The sequence below is a fragment of the Styela clava genome, chromosome 11, assembly GCF_964204865.1.
Source record: "Styela clava chromosome 11, kaStyClav1.hap1.2, whole genome shotgun sequence".
NCBI lineage: Eukaryota > Metazoa > Chordata > Ascidiacea > Stolidobranchia > Styelidae > Styela > Styela clava.
The window spans coordinates 12987370-13004335 of NC_135260.1; the positions used below are offsets into that span (position 1 = coordinate 12987370).

The 16966-nt window shown below is 35.7% G+C and overlaps 2 protein-coding genes across 2 annotated transcripts; one reads left to right on the plus strand and one right to left on the minus strand.

Moving 5' to 3' along the window:
- Positions 1-698: 698 nt before the first annotated feature.
- Positions 699-4892, plus strand: LOC120347739 (UDP-N-acetylglucosamine--dolichyl-phosphate N-acetylglucosaminephosphotransferase-like). Its single transcript, XM_039417810.2, has 5 exons — positions 699-1432; positions 1995-2212; positions 2599-2830; positions 3153-3341; positions 3688-4892. Exons 1-5 carry the CDS (start codon positions 1176-1178, stop codon positions 3992-3994), a joined length of 1203 nt encoding a protein of 400 aa, XP_039273744.2. The 5' UTR covers positions 699-1175; the 3' UTR covers positions 3995-4892.
- A 4424-nt stretch (positions 4893-9316) lies between these two features.
- LOC120347306 (uncharacterized) lies at positions 9317-13121 on the minus strand. Its single transcript, XM_039417219.2, has 2 exons — positions 12740-13121; positions 9317-12275 (listed from the first exon to the last, which is right to left on the minus strand). The coding sequence occupies exons 1-2, from the start codon at positions 12894-12896 to the stop codon at positions 11623-11625; spliced, it is 810 nt and encodes a 269-aa protein (XP_039273153.2). The 5' UTR covers positions 12897-13121; the 3' UTR covers positions 9317-11622.
- Positions 13122-16966: the final 3845 nt, after the last annotated feature.

A 16966-nucleotide genomic window follows, 5' to 3' on the forward strand; every position in this document is an offset into this window, starting at 1 on the left:
GACTGCATTAGCAGGCTTGTATTGTTAAATTGCAACAACAGCGGGTGTATTTCGAAATAGTACTCCTTATTTCACGCGTATGTTTCAATAGTGTTTTCTTATCTATGGGTCGCGACCCAAAGCTGGGTCGCCTGAAAATATTTTCGGTACGATTTTTTCCAACAAATACCTAAAAATTATTGATTTTATTTCCGGGTAAATTTGGGGCTTCCGTAGTATGTGCCTGAGATGGCGCACAACCTGAACATAGTATGTGTACCAGGTTAGGGTTCGGGTTATGCGCCATTATGATGCACAGATTTGACGAAAAACACTAATACAAATATCACGCCGTGAAAAAATTGCTCAAGGCTGCAAACTCCACACCCATGTAGAAATGATGGGCAATCAATGACCCCAAGATGAATAATCACAAATAAAAAAAAATTATGTATGAAAACAAAGTTGAGTCCAAAAAGGATTATATTATATAGTAATAAAGCTTACTTATTGGGATTGTCGTATTCAATACCGTAGCCTGCCAATACCGGTATAAACTTCAGAACTTCATTTGATTATGATTAGTACCGTGGGCTTTGCCCAACACCACACAACATTGCCGCATTGTGGTTTGTTTCGTATATTCGATTGAACATTCTCCACGTCGCTGGAATAAATTGCGTGTCGCTATAGGTACCGGTAAGTTTGGCCATTCACTAATCACTGTACGTTATTGTCGACTTTTCAGCTGTAAATTTTTTTTTTCAAATAAAATGATGTATACAGGTACCATTTAGATCCAGCTGGCAGTCTGTATGTGCATGCAAATTGCTGGCACAACTGTCACCAAAGACAATTCGACTCCAGACGGCTCTGAGTAAGGTATTGCGTGATCGAGGCGGCCGTTTTTAGTAGGACCTATGCTACGGTAGGTAGGGTACAGACCAGAGATAGAATACCGGTACTGGAATATGGCTGTGTGATAGTACCGTTACAGTAACATACCGTAACGTACGGTACCTTCTTGGGAAAAGAAAGTTATACCTGCTTGTGCACTGAATTGTACAGATTGATTCATAATCAACATGCTAACACAGTAATACTAATTGTTAATGGGTTGTTGCATTCTGATTTGACAGGCCATGTGAATATCTAATCATCTTTACCATACAGTCATACAGTATAAAAACTGAATAATGAATCCATTAATAATAAATGGAGCATATTCTGTCGTTTGCTTTCTTGTGACACTCAAAGCCATTCCGTCATTTATGAGTTTATTCGTCGATGCAAACCTGTTTGGACGTGATATGAACAAAACTTCAAAAGAAAAGGTTCCTGAAGCACTGGGTGTGATTTGTGGTGCTATATTTCTTATAACTATGTTCTTATTTATTCCAATTCCTTTCGTGAATCAATCAAAAACTTTATCTGAACTGGATTTTAATCACAGGTATGATAATTCTTGTATGATTAGTGGTCTCTTAACAACAAGTTTTTTTTTTAAAAAACTGAACTGAAATTGTAAAATTTTGTCAAAGAAACTTACTCAAAAGTTTTCCATGCTCGCTTAATTTTCCGCATGAACCCTAGTTTTATTTGTGCTCGTTTGTCACGAAAGGAATTCGTTATTAGTTGATCGTGAGACCTTATCAGGTAAACAGGTGTAAAGTGAATTCTTATATATATTAAATAGAGAACAGTATTAATATTTCAGTAAATTGCTTCTTTAAACATGTAGCCTACATCTGGCATTCAGTCATTTTTTGAATATGTACAGTATGACCTTGTTCAAAGTGAAAGGCGTGCTTAAGCGTCATATAGAAATATGACTGAATTAATAACTTCGTTTAACATTGCTTTTGTTTAAAATTATCTCCTTATTCACTTATCATGAACAAACTTGCGTCAATTTTTATTTTTCACCTCATACCTCATTAAGAAGTGTTGTGTGTGTCTTTCAAAAAAGGCTGAAGTTCGATGACATGTAGTATTAATATTTTTGCTCTTTTCAGGGATTTCATCCAGTTTATTGGAGCATTGCTTGCAATTTGTTGTATGGTATTTCTTGGATTTGCAGATGATGTATTGAACTTGAAATGGCGACACAAACTCACTTTACCTACTATGGCATCATTGCCGTTATTAATGGTTTATTACACCAATATTGGCAACACTATCATTATTGTGCCGAAACCACTTCGATTTGCAATAGGAAGAGAACTTGATTTGAGTATGCTATTTTTTTATTATATTTAAATAACTGTGTAACACAAGGAGTGACACTAAATGGGCTTTATCAAAAAATACGATAAAATGTGGCATTGTTCATGTTTAAAACTAGTATATATATATTGAAATTATATTATGGAATTATAGTTACGAATCAGTTTTCAATTCATTATATAGATTTATTTCTAAATTTGATTAATAAATTTAAAAAAGCAATATTACGATATTCACACTGAAACTATTTTTCGGCTAAAACATCTGCAGAAATAAGTGGGTCTCTGTGATTACCGGAATAGTGAAAATTTCTTGCCATTGTCCTCGTCATTTTAAGATTTACTTGCCAGACAAAAAAAGAGTGAGAGTTAATGATGTTTACATTTTTATCAGGTCTTCTCTACTATGTCTATATGGGGATGCTCGCAGTGTTCTGTACAAATGCAATCAATATATTAAGTGGTATAAATGGGTTGGAAGCTGGTCAGTCTGTGGTTATTGCAATCTCCATAATCATTCATAATTTACTTGAACTTGATGGAGTTGTGGCAGCAAACCATGTGTTCTCGTTGTATTTTATGCTGCCTTTCCTTGGCACAACACTAGCACTGCTATATTACAATTGGTAAGTTGCCACTTATTTTCTATGCAATTGGAAATAATTGAATGAAGATTATATCAAACTTTGATAATAAATAATCCAATATTTAACTAATTTTTTTTTTCATATTTAACAATATGTTAGATATATCGCCTGTTTAGACATATTACTTGTCTTTCATTTCAAACTGTACAAATATATTAAAGATTCCATAGAAGAAGAGAAAATGAGAATACCAGTGCCCATAATAGTTAGTTATTGAATCAAATTAATAGTAAAAATGTCGTGTGATAGAATCATTACAGCAATGTTTCATTTAGTGGTGTTTTATTATTTCATTTTGCAGGTATCCTTCAAAAGTTTTTGTGGGTGATACTTTTTGCTACTTTGCTGGGATGACATTTGCAGTTGTTGGAATCCTTGGACATTTCAGTAAAACCATGATTTTATTTTTCATTCCACAAGTTCTTAATTTCTTGTATTCTGTCCCGCAAATATTTGGATTCATACCTTGTCCTCGACATAGATTACCAAGGTAAGCAAGTTTGGTAAAGGCTGGCATTCAAAGCTATGTTGGATGTTTTATAGATTAACACTTTTGCTTGGGCTGGTGTTTCCTGCTATACTCATTGTGTTTGGTTTCCTTTCATTGTAGTTATAGGTCCCTAATTCCTGTTTACAGTGCATTTTATTATTTAGATTTATCGGGTAAATTGAGTACAGTATTGATTAGAGCAAATTTTTTTACACAAAAACCTTTTTATTATCCATTACTCGACTTTAATTACCGGTATTCGTCAACTTTAATATTGTTTGTGAGAATAAAATTGCTCTCTTATTAAACTGAGCATCCTGCCTGATACTGATCTTCATTTTGACAGGTATGATGCAGAACTGGGAAAAGTCAACATGAGTTATGCAAAGTTCAAGCCAACAGAGATAAAACCATTAGGAAGTTTATTCTTAAATATCTGTGAAACTTTTGGATTAGTTCGAGTTGTACGTAATACAGGAGAAGACGGTTCTTATATAGAATGCAATAACCTGACACTTGTCAATTTTTTTCTAAAATTTTTGGGACCGATGCATGAGCGAACTCTGACTGTTCTACTTTTATTGTTTCAAATATTTTGCACTTGTATTGCTTTTTTCATAAGGTATCATATTAGCACATTTTTCTATGATTAATGTTAATATTTTCTTCACATAGTATGGATTGTGTTTTTAGAAAATAAATTTTTCTGCATTGAGATATTTGCAACGAAGCAATCATAATTATTGAGCAAATGAGGTTATTATTTTGGTATTAATAATATTCGATTGATCAGGATTTTACATCGTTTGATTTTTTATACCTAAAAACATATATGAGATATATTGGGTGTATGGCTTGAGATGAGATTGTAGTTCCTAGAAATTTAGAACAACTTTGAGAATAAAAAATTAAATCTGTCCTTCAGTGTAAATGTATAATTACCGTAATTAGCTGACTTTTCAAACTTAAATCATAAATGAAACTCGTGGAGTCCTTTACTACACCTCATGTGACACATTCCCTAAGTTGGAAAACATTTTAATCAAAATTTATGTGCGGGTGACACTGCCCTTTGATCATTCTGGACATTGACAATTTGATGGTTTGCTAGTCCCAGAATATTTGAAAGTTGTTGAGGGGATCACATTAAAATTAGCTGAGAAAAGCTGAGCTTTTTGTTTGTTTCCACTGTATCACGCCCAGTAGTTGAAAATTATGTTGTCTGGCAATCATGAATTTAATTTGAGCCATCATGCTACAAAAGGTTGACTTATACCAAATATCTCCTAAAATTAGGGTTCAGTTCACACATTTAAGTAAACACAATTTTTCTTTGAACAGAAATTTTCTAGTAGTCTTGTATATTAAGGTCAACAAAATTTCAAAAGTTATTTTCGATGGTGAATTTTTAATCTCAATTTTCTGTCTGATATGTTTTTTGTCTCAAGACGAGGCCTTATGAAATGTAGATTTTGTACTCTTTATTTAGCTAGAGAATTGCAGTAGTAACAATTTTATCACATGCAATAAATTAATATAAAGATAAAGAAATTTGTTTTGATTTACATTGGAATTTGCAAAATCTGTATTATCTAGAGGTCTATAACAGGGGTGTAAAACTCGTGGGTTTTCGAGGGCAACATTGCATTTTGGGAATTGTGCCAAGGGCCGCAAACAGTTCTTTAAATATATATTTTGATAATGTATACTTAAAGCATATTTTAGATAGGTGTAGCTTGTGACATATATATTGTGATTAAATAATTAAACAGCCGAATGAAGTTTATTTTCTTAAGTTTCAAATGTCATTTACATATTAATTCCGCTAAACGCCGTAAGTACTTTTAGTTGGCGTTGCACAAACATTTTTGCATATGTCTTTCCTAACTCCCATCTGACTACGCCAGCCAAAAATTACGTCACAACCACGCCATAGAGCTTGCCATAGAAAAGCTTCTCCGCCGACGATCTCTCTCATACGGGGATCGTTACGACGAGAAAACGAGAGAAATAGCTTGCTTGAATTCATCTGCGCGTTTTAGATTCCAGGGTTGCTCAACTATTTTTACCGGAGATCCGCATACAGAAATTCAAATTTATTGAGTCCGGTGTTTTCAAAATTAAATTTCGGCATCCCTAAAACGCGCACTTCCTCGCCCGACTAATGATTATTAGGTAATCAAAATTGTTTATTATGGTGTTATAGTTCTTTTCGTATATATTCAAAAACTTAGAAAAGTCATTTTATAAAATGAAACTTTAAAAGTGGGTCTAATGATGAAATAAAGAATTAGGTGCGGTCCGAATCAAATACTCGAAAGACCCGGATTCGGACCGCGGTCCGCCAGTTGAGTAGCCCTGGATTAGACGACAATCCGTATCCTTTAACGGGCTTCATTTCGTCACTGTGACGTAATTTTTGAATGACGTAGTCCGATGGGGGTTAGAAATGACAAATGCGAAAATGGTTATGCCACGCCAACCAGAAGTACCTGACGGCATTTAGTTAACTAGTTTCTTTCTTGCACTATTATTGAAATTTACTGTATTTATTACGAAAAATCCCAAATTTTTATATACAACTCGTTGAGAATGTTTGATAACTTCAGAAATGAAAACAGCTGTTCACGTCTATATATATGTGCTTCCAAACATTGCTAGGATGTAGCATGCAAATTCCTTGATCTTAATATATCTCTTCTTGAGAGATAAGAGGAGAATTCAGGAACTCCAACAGCATCATACCTTTACAATAGAGTCAGATTGCATTTCTGAAAGTTTATTTGATATTTTCATCTGCTAAGCTAGCATCAAATGTAAATGGTGCCGAGAATAGTGAAAATTTGCATCCAAACGAAGAAAAGTCTTGAGAGGTAAATCAATATTGTTTACAAATTTTTCAATGTCCAATTCACTGCCATTTGAAGTTTGTCTTTTGCATCTTTTAAAAATGGAAAATGTGTCAAATTTTTGTTCTGTTTTCTGAGTTTTCCACAAATTTAAACTGATGGAAAGGTAGAAAATCAAACAGTGTGCAGTAGAATTTTGAGAAATGCAGGAATATTGCAACTCCCATTTTTTTGCAGCAAACTTCTTCGTGTACTTTGCGTTTTTTTTGTAAACACTGAAGTGTTCTTTAGGGTGACTCTTTCTTTTGTACCAGGTTAGGGTTAGGCCATAATTTTATTCCAATTTTAGTTATATTACGAGTTCGGGGACTAGCCAAGTGACTCCCGTAGTATTTGTACCTAAAATTATGGCCTAACCCTGACCTGGTACACATACTACGTTCCGGTGTCCGCCATCTTGGTACGCATACTTCAGGAGCACCATTTTTTTATATCACAGGTAGGAATGGCGGAATCGAGTCCGGATTCGATTACAGAATTGGTTATTCGCGGAATCGACTAGAATCGATTTCGATGCACTGGAATCGATTCTCGAGTTTAAAACTTTGATTGCAAACAATGTGTAACGTTTTGTGGCAATTCCTTCACATATATGTATAAACTGCTTCACTGATATGTTGAGTTGCTACGACGCCGCAAACTTCACTATATATAATATATATATATATATATTTCGCTGGAAGGCTTTAACGTTTATTTATTTTGAAAATCTCTGTGGGTTCTGAAGGATCTTTTTGTGCGATTTTGTCTCCTGTGGCTGTGACAGATTGGATACCCATACTACTTAGTTTTGGCCTTCTTGTCCGTCCAGAATTTGAACATCGTGCCCTTGTTTGATTTCATATGATATTGCTTAGGTGGGTAGGTTTATTCGGTAATATATGTCGAGGAATCGAGATTCGGAATCGAGTATCGGAATAGAAAAATTAGGAATCGGATAAGAATCGAATACTTGTAAGTACTCATACTTGGCATCCTTAATCACAGGTCGCCATAAAATCCTACACCAACTATAATATGGAGTCTATATGACAGTATGATAGTTGGTGTGAGATTTTATTATATTATAGACAAGGGGTGTCAGGAGTATACCAAAAAATCGATGGAAAGGTTAATTCTGTAATTGGGTAGCCAAGCCTTCGGCGTTCAGAGAGAAATCCCGACGCGGTTTAATCATATGGCTAACCGCGCCATCTTGTTCGCTTATGTGAATAGGTAACCAGTTCATCAAGTCAGAGCAGACGGGAACGCTTTTTCGTAACCCCAACTCACCCGTACAAATCAAAGCACAAATACAAATCGAGCACAATAAATATGAGAAGCAGTCAAGATTTTGCGTGTAATGTGCATCGCATTTTTACTCAATTCCAAATACGCCGCATTTATGCCGGCTACAATTTTTTAATTTCGGCGCCTTCCCATTTGGCTTCGTTTTTAAAACGCTTCCCAGCATAATGCCGCCTGTCCGTCCATTGATATAAATCTTTAACTAAAAGAAAGTTACGCGTTTATTGCAGAAAAAGCGGTAAACCATCCCAGGTAGGCCCGGACATTTCGAAAGCTTTTGACAGTGAAGGTCGAAGTATTTTCCATGACAACTCGCAACCTTAGCGTTCTAATACAACTAAGATGGCGTAATGATAAGAATTTGGTTAACATGGGACTATTCTGCCAATTTGCTTTCCAATTTCGCAGACCAGCGATGCTCACATAGAGTACTGATGCAAGTACCAAAGTCCGCGTTTCGCTGACGCAGTGTCAGGCATTTCAAAGCTGCGTTGAGGGCGAGCTTGGACATGCCCAGGTACAGCAACAAAACATTGGTTCATTGTTAGAAGAAATAACAGAAGAATTGAAAACTAAACCTGGTCTATCAAGCAGAAGTACCCAAGGAGTTTTTCGGACAACTGACACTTATAAATAATAAGGGGCAGACAAGAAAAGATGGGAAGGTGGCTGGTTCAAAGATACAAAGTCACAACCTCCATATAAAATTGTCTGGAAAAAGACAAACAAATGGAGAATTTGGATTAAATGAAAATGTTTCCAGGCGATGTGATATCAGGATCGATCTTCCATTATTCAGCAAACAATCTCTCCTCTGTTAGGATTTGTTCATTTATTGAGTGTTAAGTTTTTAGAATGCCGAAATAAATTGTATTTTCCATTTCCTAGTGTTGTTGTTAGAGTGGGCGCCGTAATGTCCTACCACAGGGGTGTGCAAAGTGCGGCCCGCGGGCCAAATGCGGCCCGCGAGGGGAAAATTGTGCGGCCCGCGGAACAAAGCTTGTATTCGAGTCCAATTTATTAGCTATGCCTATGTCACTTGCCGAGAAGCGAACATTTAAATGAAAATACGGAGCAGACGCTAATGAATTTGTTAGAACGGGCAATTGCAGATTAGGCACCTGGAAAGCAGTTTGAAAATATTCACTATTAAGAGAAAAAAGAGATACAAAAGCTAAATGAGTTTTGGTTCCAGCCTATCAGTTGATTTTGTTTAAATCTAATCTAGAATAAGATTTGACAGCAAAGTATTTGGAAATGAATCTTGGCGTATTATACCAAAAACATTTCAACCAAGATAACTTTCCACATTTGAAAAAAGACATGGCACTTTTGGGTTACATATTTTTTACTAAAATGGACGTTATATCGAATTGATAGCACTTCCATTTAAGCAAATTTGGATAAAAGTAGTTGGGAAAAGAATCCAGCAGCAAATTTCTCACTGAATTTGTTTAAATTGGGTGTGACAATATATTTGAATTATTGTTCTAAACAATTTATGCGTTTTAACTCATTATTTAACTCATACCATATAAAAATGTATCTCCTTACATATCAATGGCTGCTTGTTTGGGGCCTCGTCCGGAACGAAAGCTAATCCCCCATATAGTAAAAAAATCGGCTCGATTATCAAAGAGATGTCATGATTTCTTTAACTTCAAAATCATCACCCCACGGTTAGTACCAAATGTTTGGTATAGTGGCTGAGTACAATCGTGCCTATCAAGATGCAATCTGGACATCCCCAACTTACAATTTCATTTCCAAATAATGATGTCGGTTTGCAGAAAATACTTTTTTCAATGTAAAAGAAAAAGTGAAGCAGAATTACAGTTCCCTGTGTAGGCGTAGGGATAACAAGCCGTCACAATATAATAGCAACAACAGGCAAAGAAAAGCAGCATTAAAATTGCACTATACTGAAAACTTAGTCCGACAAGCTAACAATATTTCTAGTAAGACGAGCTATTTTATACAACTCAATAACCGTCTAAAAATATACAGACCTGATACTGCAAGACAATGAAATAGAAAAAAAAAACGAAGCAACACACAGATAAAATATTAAGTACGAAATAATACTGAACAACCACATTTTCGTGGAATTATATCCATGGTCGGATTTCTGGAATAGTTAGACAAACGCCCCAGTTGTTGGGCTAACATAAAAGTAAATGAAAGTACGTCAGTTTCAAGATTAAATGGTGTACAAGTAAAAGGCTATGCGAGATATAATCAACGAAACAAATTATTTGATTTTTATCTAATGTTTCATACTGGGACGAGGCAGTAATCAAGGGTTCTATTAACCCACTGAGTCCTCTTTTTCCCGAGTCCATTTTTATAGTAATTTGCGAAGTTTTTGAATGCAACCTATACCAAAATAATACAACAATAATACAAATTTTGCGAAGTGTATGATTCTGCTAGAATCTAGCAAATAATGATCGGGTGTTTTGTTGAAACGAGTTGAACCCACTAGCTTGTGTTCTATGCGGGGGGGATTTGTATTCACAGAATAGACAAATATTGTGCAAATAAACTAAAACTTCCAAAATTATATTTCCAGAGGGTTCGTTCTATTAATCTGTATAAAATAAAAAATCGTGCAAAACAGAAAAATGTGACACGAGCGACACGAATTTTAAAAACAAGCCGAATGATATAAATCTTTGAATAGGCCCACCCAAGTACACGTCATACAAAATATTGAGTTAATATGTAGATAAAGTGATGCTACATTGAGCCGAGTCATCACTGAACAAAAAAAAACAAAATCAGCTTGAAGTCTGGCATAAATAATCCATAAGATACCTTGGGAACAAAACATACATTTGTCATAAGTTTAATAGAATATTAGACTGGTAACATTTGTAATAAAAGTAAAACCGGTGTTGAAGTAACGAAAACTCGCCGGCCGTAATCTAGGCCTTTGTCGAGTTATTTCATATATATAACATATTGAGCCAAATTTTGACAAACGGACAATTGGAAATGGGCCACAGGAAGGATTTTAATTATCATACTTCCCATTGTTATTATTGTGCGTTCATGTATGACACATAAATAAACTGTTATTTTCTACTCGTCGATACTTGATATCATGCACAATACAATTTGCAAAAATTCAAAAGTACTCCGTTCTGATCTAGAATGGAGAATGCGACAGCGATTTGTTTACTTTAGACCGTCGAGTAGTTTTATGATGTGTAAAAAGCAAAGTTTATTCCTCGCTTATGTTTAAAAAAATGCCAAAGCTCGGTTTTCGATGATCCCACGAGACGTTCGATCAATAACGTTTACATATGTCAGACACAGTCATGAGACAGACACACAAATGCTTTCCTAACCTTCGACTGAGATGTAAGGGATATTTGAAAATTATCAAATGGACATGTTTATTTGATTTGATTGCTTGTTAATGGAATTCCATAGTACGTCGTTAGATTAATATTAAGAAGACAGTTGGGAGCGTGGCGAAATAATGTTGTCAACAATCAACATGTCGAAAAACAAAATTTACGCTGCAGTAATGAGAAATGTCCTGGGTATGATTATTTTATGAAAGGCATCCACAGTGGGGATAAACACGCGCGTCATATTGATAACCCTGTATCTAGCATGGCAAATACTATATTGTACAATGGATGATAATAAACATACATATCATGTTTGGTCCATATTATTTCCAGACGATCGGGACGTGATCGCACTGTCAACAACTGTCTTTCGATATTGGTCATGGCTGATTGTTTATGGGATGTATGATTCATTCAAGCATTGTAATGTCCTACTTATGCGTCTGGGTTATGATTCAGAGTTGACGCAATAACACCTTGATGATACCAATTTCAATACAAAATAGGAAATCGTCATAAAACAGAGTTAATAAAAAATAAAAACAAGTGTATTTACAGATATTACAGAGCAAGTCTTTTTTTCTCTCATTCAATCCATCTTATTAATACATTCATTCCACCAACGGGCTTCAACAACCCGAGGCGGGCTAAATTTATTTCAAGCGCGAATCAAAGCAGACAAGACTAAATAAAAATGTAAAACTGGGTTTTCACAATAGAGGCTCATACAACGGTAACGCCATTCATAGAATAATCGTCATATCCGACATCAATTGCTGAATCTATCGACGAAGAATTTCCCTTTTGCAGTGTTGGCCGAGAAAAGGTATGCTCCTGAAGGGTGCGATTTCCCTCCCATATACAGCGTTCAGTGGCCCTATCCATCGCCTCTTTATCAAAATCGAAAGGACCTGTCGCCGTTTCTAAATTGGCAAAATATCGCCTGAGCGAGAACGACTTGGCAATCCGATTTGCGAGTTCAACCTTATCGCATTCGCATAATACATCATTAGGGATAGGATGCGAATTGGTGATTTTCTTTTCACTGCAATAGTCTTCCCGACTCGATAATAACTTCTTTAAATGACTATTTTGCTCTGTATTGACACAGTTCAAATCTATGGGAGGATTTGTTCTGTCAGGTTCACGCATTTTTCTCGCTTGGTATCGACTACGCAAACATAAAACCGTAGATGTAACGGTCAAAATTACTGCCACAGAAGTAAAAATAATACCAATTACAGTCTGGTTTGTGATACCAACCCTGCCAATTGATATTACCATTGAAATGCCCGGAAAGTAACAAAATATAGCGACCATTGCCAATGCTAATCCGCATGTCTTCGGTCTAGAAGCAGATGACGGCGTCACACCACCTGTTAAAATATTGTTAATATACTTGAATGTGTGATCGCGTACTAATGAAATGCGGTGTATTTTTGCACAATAAAAGGGTCTCATTCGATAGTCTAATTATAAGGCGAACCACTGCCATGCCCACACGCGTTACTCAAATATTGATTGAAAAATATCAAAATAGCAAAACGTTTGCAATAGAAACGTGATAGAACGTAATTTGGATACATCTCATTAGCATGGCACTAGGACCTCACGAAGAAATGCAAATCTTTGTTTGAATAAACGAAAACTAGCCGAAATGAAATGTCAAACCCTCCGCTTGAAATTACGACTAATGAATTTTTGCAGTGTTTACCACCGAGAGATCCGCTAAGCTCAAGAAGGTCGTGATCTCAATACATGCACTACAGAAATTAACAATGGCACTGAAATAATGCGTGAATCATCACACGGCCAAGGCTAAATAATCAAGATAATTTACCCATTAAAAGAAGACCATCTGCATGCATCGCTTGGTTTACAAAAGCATTTGTCCGGTAAAAGATGACATGGCTTTCGTAACGAGCTTCGTGTTGCACCATGTTCTCGTAAGTGAGATCGACGACACAGTCTGATGGCTTTGACTTGTCAACGCGCATGTTGCTGGTTTTGGCACAAACTTGGTTTGTTTTGGGTTTGAATTCCCCGTTCTCATTGAGAATTTATGTTTTTATAGCTAACAATTAAAATCAGGTTCCACTGAAAAATCGTGTATTTTTCCCATCCTTGGTAACACCCTCCGAGGCGCCCCAGGCAATCTTTAATGTTGATGTTTTTCAACTGTGATAATTATGAAATTACGAATACAATATTCTGGAATGAATAGAAAGGTTACAGGAATATGGATCGCAAATATCTATGTCACATGATAAAATTAAATTATACAAAAACATAATTCTATCTCACAGGGGCGGATAACTAGGGTATACTGGTATATATGGATAGCTACATACCATACGTATCATGATGAAACTATAAAGCTCCAGTCGTGCGAAAATACTAAAATGTGATTACGCGACAAAGAAAAGTTGTTTTGTCTCTGATAGCCCAAACACCGTCTTCCACAGCTACCGAACGCCTTTTGCCTTCAATAATTGACTGTGACTGACAAATTAATAAATAAGCCGTTCACCCTCCTTACGCAATACTATATTTTCATAAGTATTATTACGAAAATTAAGTAAGGTGTCACCATAAACAACGTCAAAGCTTCTTCCTGTTTAGCGTTTCAAGACTGTTATTTAAGCAACTATGTTATCATTTAGCCTCAGTCTACTTTTTATACTGGTTTATTGCGTTTCAAAATATCGCGAAATATCAAGTAACAGCAATACTTCTATCCTTTTTTCGCGCTGATGTTGCAATACAAACTCATAAAACTGTAAAACCATTTTATTTTTGTTTACTGACCAAGCACAAAAACGCAGAACGCCGCAGCATAATCAATATTGATCGTGCCAACTGCTTGGAATTGGCAAATCGACATGGAGCCTGGAATTTCTCGACAACAAATCTCATTACATATCCTTAAGCGTATAGTTCAGTAAGCTCTGATCAATAATAAGCACACGATTTCACAGCAAGAACTGAAATCAACAAGCTCGTGACTAACCGGCTTCGTCTACGTCCCCTCGGGTAATGCTAACAAATGACTGAGAGATATTCTCTACGCTTTGTCTTCAATCAGCTGTGCGAGTATGTGACGCAATTCGGAAAACAACATTTCGCTTTACTACATGACATGAATCGTCGCATGTTGCTAAGGCTTAGTTGAAATCATAACGCAGATAAGTACAAGTTATTGTAGTTATATTACCCTGTCAGGCTGTCAGTCAATTGATCAGTCGTTCTGTCAATGACGAAAATTAGCTTACAATAGTCGAATAGCTCGTCGAACGGTCCAAAGTCCAACGAGAAACCGCATCATTTCCGCGGTATGACATAGGGAAATAGAACCAACGAAGCGTAGAGTAGAGTGCATAAAAATGATTTGGGTCCTGGAAGGAATTGAAAAAAGGGAATGGATACGTTTAAAATGTGATGATTTGCGAGCTACCAAATAAATTACTCTAAACAAAGGTTCCATTACATTTGAACCCACGTACATTTGAACCCATGACAATTGCACCTGTATGCTATTGCACCTATGGAATTTTTTTTGTTTCCCGGATAGTTAAACCCATACTAACCCTAACCCATGGGTTTTAGCACCCGCATATAGATTGAACCCGTGGATATACGCATGGGTTCAAATGTACATGGGTTCAAATATACGGTCACCTAAACAAACGACCCTACACAAACATGCCCATTTTAAGTAGAGTGTAATGTACCCAGTGATTCATTCAATCTATTGAAATATTCTATTGGAAAATGTTTTGTATGTGATTCAAATCTTTAAACTGAATCAGGTTTTAGAATTCGATGATGTTTTTCGGTTTACTAATAGCAATGACAATATACCGAATATTAACGATTTAAGTCATTTGTATTGCTCACCAACATATGGTAAGCTATATGAAAGATTCGAGAACTGTATGCCTGCTGAATTTGAGGTCATAACCTGGCACGATTTTGCACGGCACGGTTTTTATATTGCGACATAGATCAAGTTTCTTCGAAATGAGTGTATTGGATTTTTGATGTAAATCAAAAATACGACATTCTTTCAATTTGTTGAAGCAACGCACTTATTTTCAAGATTCCATCCAACTCGCTTAGATCAAATTTCGCTCGTTCATGTCAAACGGAATGTTTTGTATCGATGCAGTTACGATGCTGACTGCTCAATGGAAGCTGCTGGTGCAATAGCCACAGGTCAATATGGTTGATTAAACCCGTTTAATCAAACGCAATAGAAAGCATTGTCTGTGAAGAAACGTTTATTTTGCCGACTCAATATTTTCATGCCATCAATGTGACACTTCCAAAAGAATAGAAATGAAATGAAAAACAACAAATTTGAATTTTTTTCTGCTGCAGCGAACATATTCCGATGATGTGATACATATCTGTTACTACAAGCAATAAAATAGTTTAAAAGATTTCTTGGGGTACATGGACGAAATATTCAAAACCAGTTAAAAACAGATTAATCAAATTGAATGCCTACACAAGTAAAAGTGAAATAAATAACTATTTTGTGACTGGGTAAGGGCATTCATATGATAATAATGATGACACGTACACAACCTTCCAAAGAGAAGGGCAATAACAGTAATGTTTCAATTTAAATTTTTTCCCAAAGGACTGTGACAGCACTCGATTGGATTTCCAATCCACGATTTGATATTTCTAGTCAAAACATACACATACCGTGTTTCCCCGAGAATAAGAGAGGGTTTTATTTCAATTTATTTTCAAAAATTGACACCATGACTTTTTTTCGGGGTATTCCTTTTATTTTCATTTATTAAAAACAAAATTACAAAGTAGAGAATCACTAGATTTTCAAGTATACAAAATATGAAAACCGATATCCATTTATTTATAAATAACACGTTTTTATTTTAAAATTGCTATGCACAGATTATTCAAAAATAACCATATTATCACTTTCTGGAATGAATGTCTTGCAAGTCATTAGATTCATAAATTTCAATAAAGATTTCATTTAACTGAATTTTCTTGCTATCGACTATAGGTCAAAAGAAATTTCGCGCTATTGACTAGGTCTTATTTTAACAGGAGAGGGCTTATATTTTAAGATCATTCTTAAAATTCAAGCTAGGTCTTATTTTCGTGCGGGGAAACACGGCATATAGAATTAGGACTAAACAAAGACGCATTTCACTCGAGGCCACGCTGCGGTTAACTATTTTAGGCGGGTAAAGTGTTTTCTCTGAAATTCCCACCTTTCATGTAAGTAACAATCCACAGCCTTAAAATTTACAAAATTGGGCGATAGCGCTTGTTCATATAATTGGAACACGACCTGTTGGTTCTGTATATGTACTCTCAAAAATGAGTTGCCTAATAAGTGATATTTAAAACAGATAAAATAAGCGGCATTACTGGAAAAAACAATAATTAAGAATGCGTATCATGCGTTCACTTTTGGTTTGTACAATGGCTCATCGTATTAAAATGAATTCATATTTCAAAGCATATCGCAATGGATAAATAGAAATATTCAAACTACTTCTACAACAATCAAGAATTCACAACATACAAACTGGGTCATTTTCAAATGTAATTTTCAAATTACCACAAAATTATATAGTATATATATAAAATGATACCTCAACAGTCGAACGATTCGATACTCGAATAAATCGGTAGTCGACCAAAAATTCTAGTCAGAAATGCTGAGGTACTCGAACACCTGAGAGCGCTGCCGAGTGTGATGGCGCCTCCCGGACCGCGCATCTCGGCTGCCTCTTGACCATTCAACAAAAGAGCGATTCTTAAACGAATGAACACGGAGCCTAAAACAAAGTAGTACAGGTATGCAATCTGTCGCTGTAGACTACCGATACGGCAATCTTCACGGCTAATGCAAAAGCGGAACCGCCAAAAGGTGCGCAATTTTTGATAAGGTCATGGCACATAAAAAACGTATCCTATAGGGCCCACAGAAATTTGCTCAACCGTACAGTAACTGATTCAAAATTATTCATTTTTAAAAAATTATTGTTGTTTGGGTACACGCTTTGTTAATATTTTGGAG

Bases quoted from the DNA above. Each gene is read 5' to 3' on its own strand.
- LOC120347739 (XM_039417810.2), top strand. From the start codon at position 1,176: ATGAATCCATTAATAATAAATGGAGCATATTCTGTCGTTTGCTTTCTT. The intron at 1,433-1,994 runs GTATGATAATTC...TGCTCTTTTCAG, and splicing joins GAACTGGATTTTAATCACAG to GGATTTCATCCAGTTTATTG. The intron at 3,342-3,687 runs GTAAGCAAGTTT...TCATTTTGACAG, and splicing joins CCTCGACATAGATTACCAAG to GTATGATGCAGAACTGGGAA.
- LOC120347306 (XM_039417219.2), bottom strand. From the start codon at position 12,896: ATGCGCGTTGACAAGTCAAAGCCATCAGACTGTGTCGTCGATCTCACT. The intron at 12,276-12,739 runs GTAAATTATCTT...ATATTTTAACAG, and splicing joins AGATGGTCTTCTTTTAATGG to GTGGTGTGACGCCGTCATCT.